A 20150-nucleotide genomic window follows, 5' to 3' on the forward strand; every position below is an offset into this window, starting at 1 on the left:
ATAGCATCTTTACAATGTGCAGTTATACAATCCTGTGCTGATGTCTATGTGCTTTACGTATAAATAAAACATTGATTACTGCATTGCAAGGTTTATCATGTGCATGTTTCTGACTAAACTGTCAGAGACAGACTCCATGACGGTCCGACATCCTTTAGTGGGACCTGTGACCAATTCTGGTATTCTTTGGTGAATGCCAATTGAGCTACATGGTGCTAAACTGACAGCACAGGTCCCACTGAAGGACATCACGCCCCCCTGTGCATGAGTAGCCCAGGACACACTGGAAGTCATTTTGTTGGGCTCTGGCAGCCCTCCACTTGTTCTTCCTCACACAAGAGAACAGATACTGGTCCTGTTCTTGGTCGATGCCCTGTGCAGCTTTCTTTCTGCATCCTCCAAAATTTAGAGACTGCTGAAAGACAGCAAATCTTCTTGCAGCAGCACATATACAATGTGTTGTCCTGAAGGAGCTGGACTACCTGTGCTAACTGAATGTACTGGAGGTATTGTCTCATGCCACCAGTAGTGATAAGGATGCCAACAAAAAGAAGAACTTAAGAAAATTAGTCTGAAGAATGGAGAGAACAATGGACTGTTGTCACCATCTGTATTCAAGCAAGGTGAAATGGATTCAAAATTCTTTATGCTTCTTTACTGTACAGATTTATATCAATGATCATTAACAGACTTTTTGTTACACTTTGATGATCGAGTATCATTTTCTGAGCAATGTATTTTCTCAGATAATTGCATTAAAATCAGGCCAAGAAGAACAGGCACCATAAACTCTCTAAAGGTCCAAGTTCAGTGATTGAATCAATTTCACGCATCCTCTGCCAGCACTGGTGAATGTGGCCGTGCCCTTAACTTTAAGCACTGATGCAGTTTAAAAGCGTTAGCTGAAACAGTCCGAAGATGTTTGGCAGTAAAAATTCTCTTTTTACGCCTGTAATGTTAGCTATTTTAACATGGGAAGCTATGTGGACTGAGCTGTATTTGGAGCCCCCCTCAAGTGGACACTTAAAAAACTGCAGTTTCCGCCTTCTTTTTCAGTCCCGGATGTCGCTGCTTGGATTTCACTCACGGACGTGATTATTTGCCGGCGTCTGTCGGCTGAGCTCCCATGCAACAGTTCTAGATGTGTGCACTGCTTCTCCTCCCATTTACTTCAGCAGCTTCCATTTTCACATTGTATTTATTTGAATTGTAGAGTGTTGCATTTCACCGGCCTTTGCCAAGAAGGGATTTTTCACAAGCAGTGAGGAATTAACAACACATGCCTAAGTCTGAAATTTGCCTTTATTTAACGGGCCACCGCAGCACTTCACAAGCCCAGAGAGCCCCAAGATGCACACACAGTGACACTTTAACACACGTTTTGTAACCACTAGAGATGTAACTCAAGTCACTGGAAAGGGAACTGTACTGAGAGGTTTACAAAGACTGGATCATCAGGGAGCAGTAGCGTTAACTAAGATGGACATGGGCAAGTCTGGTGTCGAGTTTTTAAAGAATCCAAAGGGGGAAAAAAAAGCTTCTGCTACGCACTCTGTTCATAGTTAACAACTCTCCATCACTGACTTCATGCTTGAGATAACTGACGACAGTAACCATGTACAAAAATGCCACATTTTAATTAAAGGAGGTCATAAAATTTCTTGGAAAAGGTCAAGCAGGCATGGCAAAGTCATGAAGAGGTGCGTGGGGGTTGGGAAGAATTTCCCTGACAAACAGCAGAGTGCTTTAGGAACTAAATGTGCCATGGAATCACAGTTTCCAACCCAGACAGCAGCAACCGCCTCGGTACTGCTGAAATATGAGAAACTATCAGGGTTTATTTCAAGTTTATTTACTCTTTCACCACTTCGCTAAATGACCCTCCCATTCAACGGTCTAGGCCAAAAATGGAGAAAAATCCTCAAGGTTAGAATATTTTCCTCTTTCTGTTAAACACTGTTTTGACAGGCTGAATGATATCTGCCACTGTAATTGCTTCCTTATTTGGTGAATTAAATATTTACACTTGGCCTATTCTAATCCAAAGTTTATGAGAGACGTAAAAGCACATTAAGGGAAAAGACATTTATTTTAAAAGCACTACTAACTGAGGCCGTCACCCCAAATGGTGTGTTTGGACCATCTAAGAGAAAATGGTTTACTTTTTGAAAAAAAAATATTTCCTTTAGCTCTATTTGCACACTGAGAAATTCCAGATTTGACTTCTCATTTAATGGCCTGACATGCATGCAGCACGCACCGCAAATATCTCTCAAGTTGACGGGAGGAAACAGAGACGGCCATTGAGGAAACCTGTAGTTTGTACTTTGAAGAGTTCCACTGAGGAGATGGAAGAGAGGGGCGAGGAAATATACCCAAGAAAAAGAGCAGGCTATCTTATGGCCGCCATGGAAAAACTGTGATATTTCACGCAAGGAAATGTGACGGCACACCTCAAAAAAAACAGATTCTGAAAACACAGGTACAGGAGTTACATGAGACAGATGGAACTCTGACAGGACGGGAAGAATTCTCCTTTGGGATAAGTGCACTGTTTTCTTTAATATTGGCCCGAGTAGAGCAAACCTTAAAGTGAGTGTGGATAAAATCGGGACTGACTGACAGAAAGCCTTTCTCATACACAAAAAGCAACACATGGTTGTATAACTTCCTCACCGTTCCTGCAGTGCCGCTTGGCCATTTTGCACATCCTGGACTCGGCGATGGTGGGACAGGGTATTGTGTCCTTGGGTGGTTTCTTTACAATGTGCCGCGTTCGGGTCTCCAGACCCCACTTAAAGCCACAGGTTTTGTTTCTCCTGGTGCAGGCTCCCCATTCGCTCCACTGACCCACCTCACAGCCCTCTGCAGAGAAAGACAGAAAAAAGTGATGTGCCGTGAAACCACAGCGCTATTAGGGGTCAACACAGATACCCCAGGGTCAAGATTAATGCAAGCTGAAGGAGCTTTTACTTGGATGCCATAACTTCTTTGTGTGTGGTCCCATTGTTTTTTTCTTTAATAAGCAACTCACACTGAGAAGTTATAGAATACTGTTTACAGATAAAGAAAGGTGTAAAAGAGAAGGTGGCATTTCCATTTTTTTCTACATATTTGTTTCGCTTCACATACCTCCACACTCCATGGTATCTTCCAGCGGGGCAAAGCCCTCGGGGCACTTATCAAAGCAGCGCCCTTTGTGTAGGTAAAAACCCGACTTGCACTTGGTGCAGAAGTCTTTACTGAAGCAGGACTCGCAGTTCTCTATCCTGCACCCTGGAGGGAGAAGCAAAGAAAGAGGGAGAGTCATCAGCAAGCCTCTCATCTGGAGCTGATCGAGAGCTAAGGGGTTTTGGGGAAAGGGGGAGGCCTTGAAGGAATTATACTGTCTCTCCCACAAAAAAAAAAGAAAAAGTCGATAATGCTTTGTGATTCATTTCTCTACGGAGCTCTAGTCTATATCATAGGACTTGTTTTCCCTGACATCAATGTGTTTTCACCTTCATGTTCTTGTTGCGCAGTGAGCGAGCAAACAGTGTGAAAACGCAGCAGCAGAGCCGGTGAGGAATTATGTCACGTTGACCTCTTTCAACAGGATGAACTGACATCCAGCACATGAGCGCACATGTTTTCAACTAATGCTCGTGCTGAAACAGGAAGAACACATCCCGCCGGAGCTCTGAACCTCTGAGTCCTTAATATGCTGTCATATCACTTCACATGCTTCCGATCCGCGTGCGTTTCCATAGCTAAAGATCATTCGGAACTCGGGTTTTCATTAAACGGCAAATAGTGGCTCTTGATCACAAAAGTGGACGACTCTGTGTGGATGCTTTGGCTACAATATGAAAGGGTGGCAGTGCGTTTTTTGTTTTTATTTTTGGAGTGGAAGGTGGGACGGGGACGACAAGATTTTCTATTGCACAGCTAAATAAATGCTGAATCCTTTAGTCAGCAAAACCAACAGCGCACTTATCCTCCCACGCCACACCCTGGTGCTGCACATGACACCCTGTGCCGCGCTTGCAAAGAAAGGCAACGGCAATGTGTCATCAAGCTCTCTGCAAATAACACATCAGGCAGGGCGAAATTACAACAACCACACCAACGGGGCGACGCACAGGCCCACATGATTAGTAGGAGCCTCCCCGGGGCTGTCTAATTTATGTTGCTACTCAGAAACACTATGTGGCTCTTTTGCCCAGTAAATTCAGAGTGAACCAAACCTTTAACCTGCAGGCACCATCCACCTCAGACTGGAAGGCTGGGTTCTTGTGTAGGGTGTCGTCTGCTCTGCTGATTGTGTCCTGTATGAGGATGCATAAGCTTACATGCTTTTTCTCTCACATGTTAGTGGTGGAGGCTGAGGGCTGCTCTTTTATCTGTGACCCTTGCAGGGCCCAGAGATGGGAAGGTTCTCACAATCACACCCCTTAATTACACCATCTTCAGCTAACCATCAGGCCTCCTCCTCGACATTCCTCCAAAACAAGGGGGTCCCTCCCGCTCCACTTTGAACCCTAAAGTATGGCCTCTGCCCACTCACTCTGGTCTCACGCTTTCCCGACCAGTCTAAACAAACCATGGACACACACACACATATGCACAAACACACACATACCAATAAGATAAGGCTAGTTATAAATGCGATTCCACAATAAAGCTGCACTCCACATTCTGAAAAATGAAGGTGGACTCATCATCAATCACTCGCTCCTTGAGCTATTTCCTGCTTTCACACATCGCTTTTGCTTTAATAATTCAATCATCTGATATTATTGTATTATTATTATTATTCATCTACATATTTTCTAGTTTCATTACGGATTTTCTGGCGTTGACCAGGCCAAGCGGTTCTGTTATAAATGCACTCTGCTGTTCTTTTTAAGTATCCTGCCTCTGTCTGGATAAGGAAGTTAAATCAGCAACGCTTGGGTCTGATACAAAACAAGCCCAATACAGGGAGCGAGCAAATAAATCACAGCGCTAATTGGAAAGCACAAAGCTGTCTTTTTACCCCTCACACTTCCCAGGCCTGTCATCACCTGAGAGACTTTTAGCTTTTGGACCAAAAAATAAAAGAGGGAGCAGGAGAACAAGAACATCTGGCAGTACTCTGAAGCACTGGGGCTGTTGTGCAATCCTTGGTTATTGACAGTAAATATGAGCAACCCAGATGTGCGGAGGTTTATGTCCTTGCAGAAGCAGCATAAGCACTTGACAAGGTTTTTGATTAAAACATCACTCTTGTTTTCAGTTTTTCAGATGTAGGCAAAGGCTCAAACACCCGGGTATCTAGTTTTCTAAATAGCAGATAAGCAATGATGTCATGCTGGGAAATGGATGAGGTGGACGACAACATCAATGCAACTGCATGGGAGTTAGAAATGAAAGTAGGCAAAGCCGGAGGGTCAGAGGTCGTCGGCATGAGGGGCCGGTTAGGAAGGGAATCCCTGTGACAGACATTCAGAGTCCAGCTATCAGCCAAAAGGCTATCTGGAACAGCGTGGGCTATCTGAGGCACCGGAGAAGCCCCTATACTGACCACCGACCAGCTCAGCAGTGAGACGGCTAGTCCAGCAGCTCCAGAAACAGATACAGGGGAGTGGGTTCACTCTCCCAGCGGGATTAACCTCTGGACCACCTTTAAAGTCTTCATCTAGGTGCCACAGGGAAACTAATGAGAAATAATGAGGTCATCAGATCCCAGAGAAGGCCCGGTGTTCCTGTGACTTAAACTTATTATCATCATTATCTCCCAGCCTGGTTCTGGCTGTGACTTATATGATGAACACTGGAAAGTGTGTGTGTGTGTGTGTGTGGTGGGGGGCAGTGGCTGAGGATGCTCAGTTTTGAAGAGATTTCGTCAGTGCTTCACCACTGTTACAATGTCACTGCTTCACTTTTCTTTTTCATCTGATTTTGCACTTCAGTTGTACGCGGTTTGCACGCCAAGTGCTTTTGAAGTCAAGACATGAGTCACCGAGTGTCACTTGTCATCTAATAGCACATGCTTGGCAGAAGGAAGTCCCTCAGCTGTGGTCTGGATGGGGAACCCACTGATTTGATCATGGACACTTGAAGCTCCGTGTCAGATTCTGTCAACTTGCTCCACTGGCTCACAGCAACATGTGTAATCACTTCATTTATTGACACGAATCCTCGCTGTGCAGAGAGAGATGGTGTTAAATCATATTGTTCCTCACAGGCTTATAGCTGAGCCCGGAGTTGGGCTGTCAGGCCAGTCATCAGTCTACTGAGAGAGCCACCTCCACAAAACTAACCAGACTTGATGATGCACAGCAGGAGTGTCCATGTTATAAAAAGGGCCTGGCAGAGTGAGGGGGAAAACAAGCCCTCTTTTTCCATCTTTCTTATCCAGCCTAAGTCGAACAGCTCTAACCTACTGTAGGGGCCCTGAATTTGGCTGACAGGGAAGCTTTGGCTTGCCACTGCCACCCAGCCATGTCGTGTGGGGCTGCGGACGGCAGATGTTCGTGGCAACGGCAAGCGCTGCCATGTTCTTCCCGACACTCTCCGTGCGTTTTTTTTTTCCACATGGCTGCACCTCCGCACACAAGCGCAGAGCAAGGTGGAGCAGAGGTGATGTTTCTGTCAGTCAGTATCTCCCAAAGAGAGATCAGGGATGACAGACATGTCAGCAGGTCCTCGTAGTTTCACTCCAAAAGGCACAATCTTGTGATATGCTGGGCTCCTATATTCCAGCATGTACTCGCAGACAGCTCAAGCTTCAGACGGTGGTCAAGCGTAGACAGCCCTTCCACTCTTGCACTTTGGCATGCATAATTATGCAGGTCTCTGAGAACAAACCCAATTCAACTCTGTGTCTGGGTGTAAGGTCCTGGGAGCGGGCTTGGTTTGGTGGGCCCGTTGTATTGTCTGGCAAATCTGAAAGTGCGGTTAGTAAAGCTGTGATGATTAAATGTCCCTTGGTGAAGCTCAAAGGCCAAAAGCAACTGGTCTTTTTGTTGGTTAGACTGCAATGGAAATACCCACATGCTCAGAAGCAGAGCGAGGAAAGGGGAGCTTAAAGGAGAGAGTCCTGCCACTGTTGCCAGCTAAAGGCAGCAAAAACTTAAGTACCTTTACGCACACTTGTGCCCATATGGTTAACGATCATGATGCATAACGGATCTGCAACCCAACAAATTCCCAAAATGCACTTTAAAATTCAAATGATCTTGGAGAGGTTACATCCAATGAGCTTCTATTTTGACCCATAACAAAAAAGAAAGAAGTCTCTAGAGCACAACAGACTGGCACTAAATTAGGGGCAATTTTTAAATCACATTTCCAGGATACTGGATCTCAGGCCTTGGTTTGACTGGTTGGTGGTTGGCAGTGAACGCAGCGTGGGGTTTTTAAAGCTGCTGCATTGGGGTAAGGCAACTGTGCTGGCAGCTAGAGTATGTCTAGCAGTGGGGGGTCTGTAATACACCCCGAGGGAGGAAGTCTTCAATGCAGCCCTGCACTCATGCTGACCCTCTCAACACTTTGTCTCATACAGAAGACAGCTCTGATAGTCGCCTTTCAGCTCATAATTCTTTCAGCCAGTGAGCTCGCTTGTGATAGCAAATGACAGAATATGCTTTGGCTGAGGATTGTATATTAAAAGCAAAGTGATATGAAATGTGACTTTGCAGAGAGCGTGACTGCTCTACATTCATGCAGATTTGGCTGTACACAAAGCAGCGCACTGTGTGTCCATTGCTACAAATCTTCCCTGCAGAGCGGTGGGCTGACACTCACAGACACCGGTGTGGGGCCTGTTCTGGGCGACTGATAAGAACTCCCGTGGATAACACTGGAGTTACAGCATATGGTTTATGGCTCATATCAACCCATTCATTAGCTGCTGAAAGGAGTTTCAGGGGAGCAGAGGTCCAAGAACATAAAATATGGTCACGCAGAAAGATATTATGCAACAAAAAGACATTACTGACGAACCAGCTCCATCTCCGTGATGGCAGTAAACACTGTGGCTCCCATGTCTCAAGCCTCTTTGGAACCTAGCTGAAGTGTAGCTGCAAATGGGCTTCCAGTTACGTTACGCCACAGAAAGCAGAGCTCCCATTGTTTCAGTCTCTAATTATGGTGTTATCTTCCCTGCAGTGAATGGGAAACCCCCCAGAAAAGTGAGCATTAAATTTAAAATTCATCATACGGCACAGTTTCTCAAGGTATTCAGAGGAAATTCAAGGAAACATTTTAGTAACAAGGAGCAGCAGTCAACGTTGAGTTCTTTGCGGATTTGCAAAGAGCAAAGATTTAAATGATCATACATTAAAGTATTGCTGTTGGCTTCAATTTTAGTAGAACCGCATTATCACAGTTTTTGGCGAGCACTTTCCCAAGACATGCTAGTCAGGTGGACCAGACTGTCTGCAGTGCACAGAAGCTGGGTGAGAATGTGATCCTCTAAAGAATGAAACGCGTGAATGACGACCTGTTAGAAGACCAGAAAGCCACAAGAAACCTGCTTTCCAGATGAGCCAGCTGACCCTAATAGAGATCAACCATAATAGTGCATTTGGAGGATCTTTAACTAACAGTTGTAGTCAAGGATCTCTATATTTATGACCAGGAGCTTGACCCTGAACAGCAGAGAAAGTACATCTGACATCTAAATTTACAGTCTGAACCATGACTTGTTCAACATAACAGTATACATACGATTTTTGTATTTGTCTTAGATTCCATACCAGTGAAACTACAGCCCTCTGTCTAGCTATCCTTGCTTTATATTGCATAACAATGTCAGTTTATGGTTTTCCTTTAGAAAAAGTGAACATTAGATTTCAGAGAGAGTCCCCAATCCTATCGACCTCTTGCTTAGTAGAAGAATTTCAGAACAGCCCTCAAAAAAATTCTTGAATGTGATAAGATCACACAGACAAACTCGGATTTAATAATAAACAGCTGTCCTCTAAGTGATTTCAGAGGCAGTGCTTAAAAAACACCAAAGAAACAGGGCACAGAGAACCCCTCATCATCGCCATTCATGTCCACTGTGTCTGAGTTCCAGTTGCCTGCATTAGCTCACAAATATTACCTTCCAAGTCGATAAAATGTCCGCAATAAAATGATCGGATGCCAGCTGTTTAGTGGAAATGACACACAGAGCGCAGTTGAGAGTGAGACTCGAATAGGAAACCGGATTAGAGAGCCACAGCTGAAGCAGCGATCACATCAAAGTAGTTCTCGCATTAAAGTCTGATGCTACATGACAATACAAGATGTTGTTCTATGAGCAGTTTGCATGGCCAGTGATCCAGATTAACTTCCCACACATCAGGATCCGTTAAAGTCAAAATTCAGCCTGTGTGGGGCGGTGCAGTCAGGAAAGCAGGGTTAAAAAGTAACGTTTTAAAAGACTTTTTTCTCTCTTCGACCAAAAAACAAGATGTCTTTCACTTCTAGCTTTCTCTGAGTAATGAAAATGGGATAAAGTGACTTTGAAGCCTTTAGGATTTTGCCTCTAATGTGGGAAAACTGATGAATTATGAGCATGCAAAGAGCAAGGGTTTTGTTTGTGGGTATCCAATTGATACCAGCAGTCTGCTAAAAGAGACGTTCAAAGTTTCAAACTGCACTACAGGATATTTCTGCAAACCTTTTGTGATCTTGTTATCCTAAATCCAAAAAAACATCCTACAAAAAGGAAAAACCGCCCATTTCGAATAATCTCAATCTCAATGTATTTCCTCAATATTTTTACTTTTATTTAGTTAGTAAAGGTTTAGCTTTATGTTTGGTAAGAATGGGAACAGGCTGACCCACAAAACACTGTTAGTAATTAAGAAAAACGTTATTTTAAATTCATTCATGAATTTATATTTTGAACCTTTTATAGTACTAATTTCTGAACAGAGCCTCAAAGACTGATGAAGAATCACAACCTGACCAGGTAAAAATGAACATGCGCTGATGTTCCACTGCCAGATTTCTGGACACTGAAGTTTCACTTTCAATAGAGGCCATTTATGGCTTGAAGAAAAAAGAAATTGGTAGTTTGGCTGTAATATGCTTTTATTTTAATATCAAAATGAGCCAATCTATATATTTGCATCTAGATGGGTTACGGTTGCTGCATGTCAGAGGCAAAGGTACGGACATCCTCATCTGGGACTTAATTTCAGTACGCCTGTCAGAAGTTTGGCCTAGGATTTAAGTTCCACTGTTTTTATATGAAACACTCAGCCAACACCTATAAAGGTCCTCTCTATTTCTCTCCGGCCATATTTCACGTTCGTAAAGGTTAAGTTACGAAAGTGAAACATGAAGAGGAGAAGGACATATTTGATTGACGAGCTATTGTTAATGGTATAATCTAGAGTATGTAAGACCAAAGGTGTGGTCCAAAACACTAATATGCCTAATGATGAGGGGATATTTAATATGGTTTCATTACTCAAACAGTAAATAAAAGTAAGTCAAGTTCTGAATTATATTGCCTTTCTCTAAATACTAAATACAATATTAGTCTAAGGTGTAGTGCCACTTTTATTGCTTTACTTTTCTTAATCAAACTCTCCAGTCAATGCACAATATATTGGTGGGTGGCCTGCTTTCTGTTCACAGGCAAAAAAAATTTCTTTGACTTCCAAGAAATTACACTGTCTAATGAAAACCTCAATCCACAAGCTCCGGCAATCAGTCGTTAAAACAAGTAAGTTTCCTTCCCTTATTCTAACATATAAACATCTTTCTCCATATTGCATAGTATCTCGAAAAGGACTGCTTTACCATACTGCTGTTTAATGGACGACCGTGGCTCAGGGGGTTGGGAATCGCATCTGTAACCGGAAGGTCGCCGGTTCGAGCCCTGGGCTCTCTGTCCTGGTCGTTGTGTCCTTGGGCAAGACACTTTACCCTACTTGCCTATGGTGTTGGCCAGAGGGGCCGATGGCGCGATATGGCAGCCTCGCTTCTGTCAGTCTGACCCAGGGCAGCTGTGGCTACAACTGTAGCTTGCCTCCACCAGTGTATTAATGTGAGAGTGAATGAATAGTGGTATTGTAAAGCGCTTTGAGTGCCTTGAAAAGCGCTATATAAAATCCAATCTATTATTAATGTGGCCCTAAAGCTAGTTTTGGCCTAATTGCATTTGCATTTTGGTTGCATTTGTGGTTCGATTTCATGCCTTCAGACAACCTCGCGTCACAGAGGCTGCTAAGACAAGGCTTCACCAGTTACATCCACCTGTGTGAACGGATGAGCCGTTCAAATTATCAGGCATGTGCGTCTCCTCTGAGTAAGTCGCAATAAATCATTCGCTGTGGGAAAATGGGAGGTGGTATTGTATGTCTGGCTAGGGAGCCGAGGGTGGAAGGAGATTTTGGGGAGTGAAGGTGGAGTGTATGAGGGATGCTGGGTAGGTTAAACTCGATAGGATCTTACTGGAGCACATGTTGAGTTCGGGGCTGCGCATGCCGTAGTATCCGGCCGGACAGTCGTGAAGACACTCCCCATACTGCCTCATCCTCTCCCTCCGCAGAAACAGGAACAGTTTGGGCTGGCAGTTCACACAGCCGTTATCCCTGGAGCACACCGAGCAGCCTTTACAGATGGGGTACGCACCATAGCTAGCTGCAGGAAGGACAAACAGGGGGGGTGGGGGGAAGAAAGAGGGTGACATAGGAGCAAGAGTTGATTAGAATCCGGAAGAATCTGTCACTTTTTTTCGGTCAAAGATTTTATTCACACAAAACACACAGATTTATATTTCCTAAAAACTTTCTGAAATCAGCATTTGTGATCGATCCTTTATTGAACAGTGAATTTACCATCATCAATCAATGATCATCAGACACAAAAAATAATTTTTATTTTCAGTGCGTGTGTGTGTGTGAGGTCAGTGCTTCTGTTAGCTCGACTACCGCTGGAAGATGTAACTTCCACGGTGGTTCAGATGACTGTTTATTCTGAACCAGCAACAAAGAAGCAGGATTCCTTCAGATCCTTATATCATTACTCATCTGCGGATGACCGTAAGTTCACCCTGTGACAGGGACGAGGTGAACAAGAGGCAACACACTCAACTGTGGGAGGGCTGACCGTTAGAATAATACCTAAGTACAAGAGTAAAAACCCAAACAACCATAATAGATATATCAGCAGGATATCCTTCAATTCATAGTAAATATGTCCAATTCAACAATTTGTCATTCATGCAAACTCTAGTTCGCCTCTCAGCGTTCGAATGCTGATTGGTTATGAATGTGAATATTGCATTAATTCTGGTCAGAGCTGGCCTCCTAAACGATTGTGTTGAGACAGCCGATGAAAGCCCCCAGAACCACAGCGGCTCTAGCCTCAGCTCGAGTTGCCTGTGGAAGACAAAGGAGCCAGTAAAAAGACAGTCCTTTCTACAATAAGTGACTTTCAATCTAAACTCCTTAGCATCCCGTTTACAGGAAAATATCCTCGGGCCATTCCAAACGAGAGACACTTCAGATGTTCTTCAAGCCAAGTCTTGAATATCACAGGCAGGGACTGGGTAACAGCGGTGCTTATACTGTGCGACCTACCACAACGCTTAATAAAACACTGTGTAGCAAGCTGGACAGCCTGAGAGACAGAGCAGAGCATGCCTGCATTACTGGCCATAGATCCACATATTAGATTTCTCTGAAGGGATTCAACCAGAAAAAGTGAGAGCTAAGTGGGCCCATTGCAAGCATCAGTTTGTAATCATGTAAAAAATAAGTCAGCGCATGTCGGAGGCTGCCTTGGTCTCATCTTTTTTTCATTTGTTTTGTTGGAGCGCTGGGAGACAGTCTTTAGAGAGGTATGCTGGCTCTGCCAAACTGTGCTCGTATTCCTGAAGCCAGAGTGGATGGAAGTAAGATTAAGTGCTAATCAGAATGTGTCTCTGATGGTCTTTAGGGATGAGGTTTACAGCGACACTCCATCGATCACAGCAGCGCCGTGATGTGCGCTCCAACTCCATTCATCACACAGACTGGGGATGGTTCATCTCCAGTCAGCACTTGCTCAGTAAGACATGAATGAAAACCCCAAATTAATACTAGCGTTGGCTCTTCCAATTCTCAGATGGAAAATCGTGTCTTATATTCAACTGTCAATCCAACGTTTTAGTTGTGCCAATGCAGCTCCAAGACGGCATCCTCAAAGTCATCTGGCGGATACAGGTGCGCCTTACCTAGCATCTAGTACAACTGGACAAATGTCAAGTGCTTTCCTTACCTTAGCACAGAAAGTGCTATAATAACGTGCAGGAACTTAAAGCCGACTTCTATTTCCCGTCAGGTAACGCTATTGCTATCACGAGAATCACTCCCCCGAATATATCTCATATTTCATTCTGTCAATCCTTCCATTCTGTAAGACTAAACTGCATCATTAGACCCAACCTCAATACTCAACCATATATTCCTGTAGAATACACAATCTGGGTGCATTTACAGCAAACTGACATTCGCATTAAACCAGTCACATGTACTCCCGTCTACCCTTGCTAAATCTGAGCATAGCACTGACAGAAAAGGAAAGCCAACTTGGCAAAGGTAAACCTGTCAGGCTGGAAAAAAGTTTATTTCTGCAGCGCGTTTCAAGCGGGCTCAAACCTCTTAACACTATGCTAACAAAACTATCCTAACAAGAATGAAAGAAAAACACTATCCGGGCCTGTGGTCATCCCAGACCATTGGCAGGTCAATCAACAGAGAAATTATAGTTATTGAAAGGCCTTTTGATGAGCCTGGCTCAAAGTTCCCGCTCATTCTTTGCTCTCCGTTGTTTCTGCTTGTTGCTAATCTCACGGTGACGGCAAGTGAGGACAGCGCAGTATACGCTGTTTGAATGAAGCATTTCCCGTGTCCTGGAATTACCATATGACTATGGGGAAAGTAGGGAAGGAAAGGCTGAAGGCAGTGGAGAGAAACTCTTTTGGTCCAGATCTTGGGGAGATTAGCTTGTGTGTGTGCGTCTGTGGAAAGGTTTGGAGGTTTAGGCCACAGGTATGTCAGGAAAGAGGCCACAATTCACAGTGTCTGGAGCTACGCTGTCCAACTCACGTCCCACACTACCGGCATAATGTCTAGTGCACTTTACATCAATCTGCCGACTGCCAGCAGGTTTCAGCCATTCTTAAGAAAAACATCCAAATGTACTTAGAGCAGAAGAAAAGATACTGAAAAGTAAATTAACAGACATCTCCATATATTACAGCAGTTTAATTTAATTTGGGAGGACCGTATAGTTAGTTTGCTAGAGAATATGTTCCAAATTGTAAATGTGGTCCCTTTTTCTTTTGGCATATTATGTCTTTCCTATTTTCAGACACCAGGTTTACTTAAACCCAGTCTATCTTAATGCTAAGTGTGTTCAGACACATGTTCCATGTTCTTCTTCTGTTCTTCACGCCCATGCTCTTCTTCTGTCAGTCACTTTGAAATTAAACTGACCCACAGATGTAGAACAAATGGACCGAGTGGTCAACATCTCATTATGGATACCAGGTTTAACGTATACGGTATGTATTTTGAGACTTCGGGAGAGGACTGCACATCATTAAAAGCACCACTCCTTTCACATGATAAAGTGATGTCGTTTACGATTTCAACCACAAAGTGCTTATTACGTGAAACAAAACAAATCCGCAGTTCCCACTTCTGACAGCTGAGTAAAGATCCCTCTGGGCTTCAAGTACTCTATTTACAAAAGCCCAAATCCATACGAACATCGCTGTGCAAAGTTGCTGTTCTCATACAGGAACCACATGAAGGACCCCTCACATATCGTCTATCTCAGCCTTCACAAATGTACTGTGACAGTTATACCCTGGTAAGTCCCGAGGGAGGAAAATACCTTGAAATCATTTGCATTTATAAAGAGAATTTACATAATGGGTACATTTTTAAAAGAAAATGCTGGCAGTTTGGAGAAGATTACGTCTGTGTGCAAGTTTAAAGCAGAAGCCAGTTAGCTTAGCAAGATCTAACTTTCCTCATTACAAAAACTGTCCAAAGTTTAAACACAGTACATGGCAAGTTAATTTATAAATAATTTATAAATTTTTGGACAGATTATTGATATGGCTAGATTATGATTATGCTGTTTCCCTATGCCCCAATATTTATACTAAATTAAGTTAAAGACCTGCTAATTATAGCTACATATGTAGCTTACAATATGAGCGCAAGACTGGCCCAAACCTTATTTAACCTTTGTCAGAAAGTGTACTTTCCAGTGTGCCACTAAGCAGTGTCCTTTCAGCTAATTTACAGAGGATTTTCTTTTTCTTCATGCTTCATGCTTCTATCCAACTAACTATCCAAAAACCCAACTGCACCTGGCATCTTGTGGGCTGTCTTCTCTAGAGTGAGATGGCAGCCAGTTTGGAAATACTCTCATGTTATAAAAATATAATAATCACCAAAATTAAAATTGATCATGTTACAGTGAAATATGCCATGCAGTTCCAACACCTGTTTTATTTTAGATCAATAGCAGTTAGCTTAAAGGTTTCTGAGAGTGACAAAGGCAGGGTGTTATTCTGGAATCCCCTTGAATTGCATTACTTAGACATCAACCTTCTCCAAATGAGGAATGACCAACTTGATGCCCCAACACAAAAATACAGTGCTGTGAAAATGTATTGAATGGTTGGTTACAATTACAGTGGAGATGACAGATCTTGTAACGCAAGTTTACATGTTTGGCTAGCATTAGCGCTGTCAATATGCTCTAAAATCTGCCAAATCTATCTTTTAAATCTCATGTCAAAGTAGAAGAACCCACAAGATCAAGATTACCCTTCATTAAGATCCCATACAGGAAGTTTGGCCATAAAAGTAAATACATAGGAGTAGAAGCAGTAACAGCTAACTAGCGCAACTGACTTTCTTGACTTCATCCATCAGTTATGCATCTAGTATAGGATGCCACTCACATATTCGACTGGGAAAGTACCCAGTCAAGAGTCATAGCTATGCTAATCAAGTGGTCAAGGCTGCAAGAGAACATGTTTTATAAACCTGCTATTAAGTATGTATGCTGTTCATCTTAAGTTTGTCGAACAACAGTTAGAGTCACAGCATAAGAATGACAGCGTGTTTGGAGCGCGGCAGCTTTCGTTTTGCAGCCTGGGAAATTTAACTGCATGCAGCTCAAGAGTAATTAGGGCTGCTTTAAGATCAAGTTGAAAAAAAAAACAAAACTCCATTGCAGGTAGATTTTTATGAGTCCAAAGCCAGCGTGACAGATTATGCTCATGGCTGCCAAAACCATCAGCATACGCCATGAGGTTCCACCCACGGTCAGCTAACTTCCTGCCTTGCACTCACCTACCTACTGTTACCCATGAATACATTCATATTGAAAGATTCCAACTTTCTGCACTCCAAACCCCTAACAAGGCAGTTACTGCATATAATTTTTGTGTTTCTTCAAGAGCGGTGAACTTCACAAAAAGAACAAAAGACATGTTTTAGTAGGCTTCAGTGATGTAGGTCTTTTTTTTAGATTGACTTTGTTAACGAATCTTAGGTCATTACTGATGAAGACTGATTCTCTGTAACCATTTTCAGGCCCTTAAAGATATACACTTTATTTTCATTTCCTTTAATTTTCATAGGATCCTTGTATTTATGTTTTTTGGCATGTTATTTTCAGATGCAAGGATTTTTTTTTGTTGTCTGTGGCCAACAACATTTAGAACAAAGCAGTAACATGATTCTGTTTCATGCCTCGGCTCCTCAGTTCAAGTCACAGTGTCATTCACTCAGCAAAAAGTAATAGACCATAATTTACCTTGACACCTGTCATTTTAACCAAGCACTAAATGAAAAACCAGAGGGTGGGCTAGCAAAAAGCGTGTCCCGGTTAACTGCTGAGGTGATGCAGAAATGCTGCAGACTTGTATCGGTATCATAACACGGTGGTGAATTCCGAACTCAGCAAAACTGAAGACTGGTGCTTATATTAAAACACAACTCTTTCTATTCTCACAGCTCTGCTTCATTTCTCCAAGGGCCCCTGGTATGTAAATCTAATAATGCAGACTGTGAATGCAGCTATCCAGCACACTGTCCATTATTTGGAAAAGGCACTTTACAGTGCAGGACACATATATACATACGGGGAATCTTGACATCATCCAGTAACATGGCAAAAATATATCAGCCGCTTCATCTATATTATCCATAAATGTCACATGGTCAAGAGGCAGTGATGGAAAACCTCAGCTTTTGGAGTAGCAGCAGGTCACAAAGACTTGCACTCTCATGTGGAAAGCGCCACATTCACCAACAGAATTATACGCTTTCCTCGTGGCACTGGGACTATTATTGTTTATTGTCTACCTCACTTGTTCCCCTTAAATGCTGGTATAAGCTTATTGCTGTTCCACTTAAGGGGAAAAAAGAGAAAGCATGGGACAAGGAAAGGGCATATACAGGACAGCGCAGCAGCCTCCAGCTGACTGGCGGCGAATCGTACCAGAAGGAGCAAAGCAGCCACTTTCTGGATCTCTTCAAACCACCAAACTATCGAGGATTACGCTCCATAGCTGTAGCAGTGTCAGCCCTCGCACCCGCAGTTCACAAGCGGTTGTAACATCTCAACATTGTTCGAGCATGGAAAATGACATCAAACGACCTGCTTTTCGGGCCCGTGACTTTGTCATGAATTTGGAAGTCGCACTTAGCTAAAAAATTGCGGAGTAAAAGCAGAAGGGGTAAAAGAGGGGGGTACTTTGGGCCTGTGTGCTGAAGGCGCATTTCTGTTCCAATTTAGCAGAAAATATATTGGACTTGCCTCTGACTCTGTTCCAGCTGGAAACAGTCAGGTTTTAGGATCTATGCCTTTTTCCCCCCGGTTTACTTTAACAGATCGTACTGTAAGCACATGTTTATAATTTGGGACAGTCCTGCTGCTTATAATGATTTTGCAGCATGAGACTGAGCAAACACATTTTGCTGTCAGACATATTAGCCCCAGCCAAAGTGTTCTTGTGACACAGATCCACCGTGCGACGCAGGCAGCTCGGGGATTTGAACCCTCACTTAAAAGCGTGGTTGTTAATGTAATGGTGAATGGGTAAAACAGGCAGCTATGGTTCAAACAGGCAAGTGGAAAAATGGCAACATGAAGGCAACACTTTTTAGTGCGTAATAAAACAAAAAGTCAAACTAATTTAATTTGGTGTGACTCAACAGGTCGGGCCACAGTGCCATGCAGGTGAGAAAAATAGATTTGACTCACTGGATAACCACAGATGCAAATGAATGGAAGGAATAGTTTGACATTTTAACAATTTTTTGAAGTGTTTTTTTTTTTATTTGTGTTTTTTCTGAGAGTTAAATAACAAGATTGATACTGGTAGGGTTAATGTGTACATGAGAACTAACATGTTAGAGTCTCTGGTGGTTTCCCTATTTACTGCGCTCAGCCAAGACATACATAAGTTTCAAACTTCCCATAAAAAGACAATTTATTTGCTGTACACGCATAGATTCAACATGATTACACAAGATAAAACACATTAAATAGCCTAGTGAGCTTTCAAGGGAATGTTGGTTGTTTTGCAGCTTTAAAATTCAATGTGGCCTAGCTCTATGTCTCTATGTCTCTGTCACGTCAGAGTAAAAACAGGACAACAACCTCTTTGTGACTAGGAAAACTTGGTGGTTGATTTTTTTCTGCTGTTTGCAACCAAATGAGAGTATGAACAACAGGTCACCCAGAGATTGAGCAGTCAACATCCTCAAACATCATTTAACGACAAGGGATTTACTCAGGTTGCCTGGTGGGAGGCAACCTGTCTACAAACCATTGCGGCTCAACACAGACTAATTGCAACCACCCTTAGACTCTAAGTGAAGGTTTTGGTGAAGGGTTGCAAATAACTAGCATCTAATTTATAAATGCAGATAGACAGAAACATGCTGTAATCAGTCTGAGTGAGTCTGCGTCAATGAGTTTAACTCCCCTGCAGCACAACCCTTTGCAAAAGGAAGCTCAACACCTGCTGTTGTTCTGGTTATATTCCTACCGGTATATAAAAGCAAGGCTGCCAAGAATCTATGACTCCATCTACTACTGTTTTATCACCATTATTATGCACCAAAGTCACTGTGAACACAGTCTTCAAAGCAACATTTTTAATGTAACAAGGTTGCAAGTTCATTCAAAGTGTGATTTGAATGTCCTTCCTGATTTTGCAGCTGGTCAAATAGAGATACATTGAGAGTGCTTCCAAGATTATCTGGAAACACTCTGCACCTTTAGCCCATCTGTCCAGTCGAACTCTCAACCTTGCACTCCTTTCAAGTCTGTATGAAGACCCCAAGTTAGTTCACTTCCTAATATCTTTAAGACTTAAGTCCCTTATTCTGGTCAGACACAACATCTGGATTCCTTGATGTGAAAGAGACCTTGTAATTCCTGTTTGGAAATTCGTAATAAAAGATGAATCACTAACCTGCCTCTCGCAGTGTTTTCACACTTTCAACCACAGTGATGGACACTTACACCCTTCAGCCAGTGGAAAGCTGCTCAAAAGCTGGTCATATATGAGAGGGGGAAAAACAGAATGACCTTGATGTGGTGGTCAACTAACGGCATCGCCTCTTCATTGTGGGTTGCGGTCCCATAAATGTTTTACAATTTTGCCTTGCCATGAAAACAGCAGAATATCTGTTTTCAGTCCGTGTCAGCATTATTTAAACAATGCAGTGAAACAATGCAAACCTCTAATCATGTTAAACTTTTGTTCCAGTGGAGTAAGAAAACAAAAAAAGTCAATTCTAAAAGAGTTGTGACATTTTAAAAAGCATTTGTTAGGAACGCTGCATTTATGGGCCTATTTTATTTTTGGTATATTTTATAGATTTACAGCACAGCTTTAAAGTGGTTTAGAAAAAAATGAACCAAAAACAACAGTGTTAATTGTAGCACTTTGACACTATTAAATGCACAAAATATTCCCTATTTAATGCACATGAAATCTGTTCTCTTTCTTGCCATTGTTTCAGTAAAAATGGACAAAAAAAAAGAAAAATCAACCTGTCTGCTGCCTGTGATGGGTCATCATCTGTTTTTCATTCTCTTGGTGGTTAATACTTGTTTTATACATTTACACTAGGACTGGCCAGTGCAGGTGC

General features: G+C 42.7%; 1 protein-coding gene across 3 annotated transcripts in view; it reads right to left on the reverse strand.

Annotated features, from left to right (window-relative positions):
* rspo2 (R-spondin 2) overlaps positions 1 to 20150 on the reverse strand; it is a 58592-nt gene that overhangs the window by 20885 nt on the left and 17557 nt on the right. For 2 of the 3 annotated variants that reach the window (XM_042221848.1, XM_042221849.1), the window contains exons 3-5: positions 11422 to 11606; positions 3133 to 3276; positions 2677 to 2865 (exon numbers count right to left, since the gene is read on the reverse strand). In XM_042221848.1, the coding sequence (XP_042077782.1) occupies positions 2677 to 2865; positions 3133 to 3276; positions 11422 to 11606 (518 nt within the window). Of the gene's footprint in view, positions 1 to 2676; positions 2866 to 3132; positions 3277 to 11421; positions 11611 to 20150 lie in introns of all 3 variants that reach the window. The other variant, XM_005924326.3, reaches the window with a different exon arrangement.

This window comes from Haplochromis burtoni, unplaced genomic scaffold, assembly GCF_018398535.1.
Source record: "Haplochromis burtoni strain Fernald_Lab_line unplaced genomic scaffold, NCSU_Asbu1 Contig_76, whole genome shotgun sequence".
NCBI lineage: Eukaryota > Metazoa > Chordata > Actinopteri > Cichliformes > Cichlidae > Haplochromis > Haplochromis burtoni.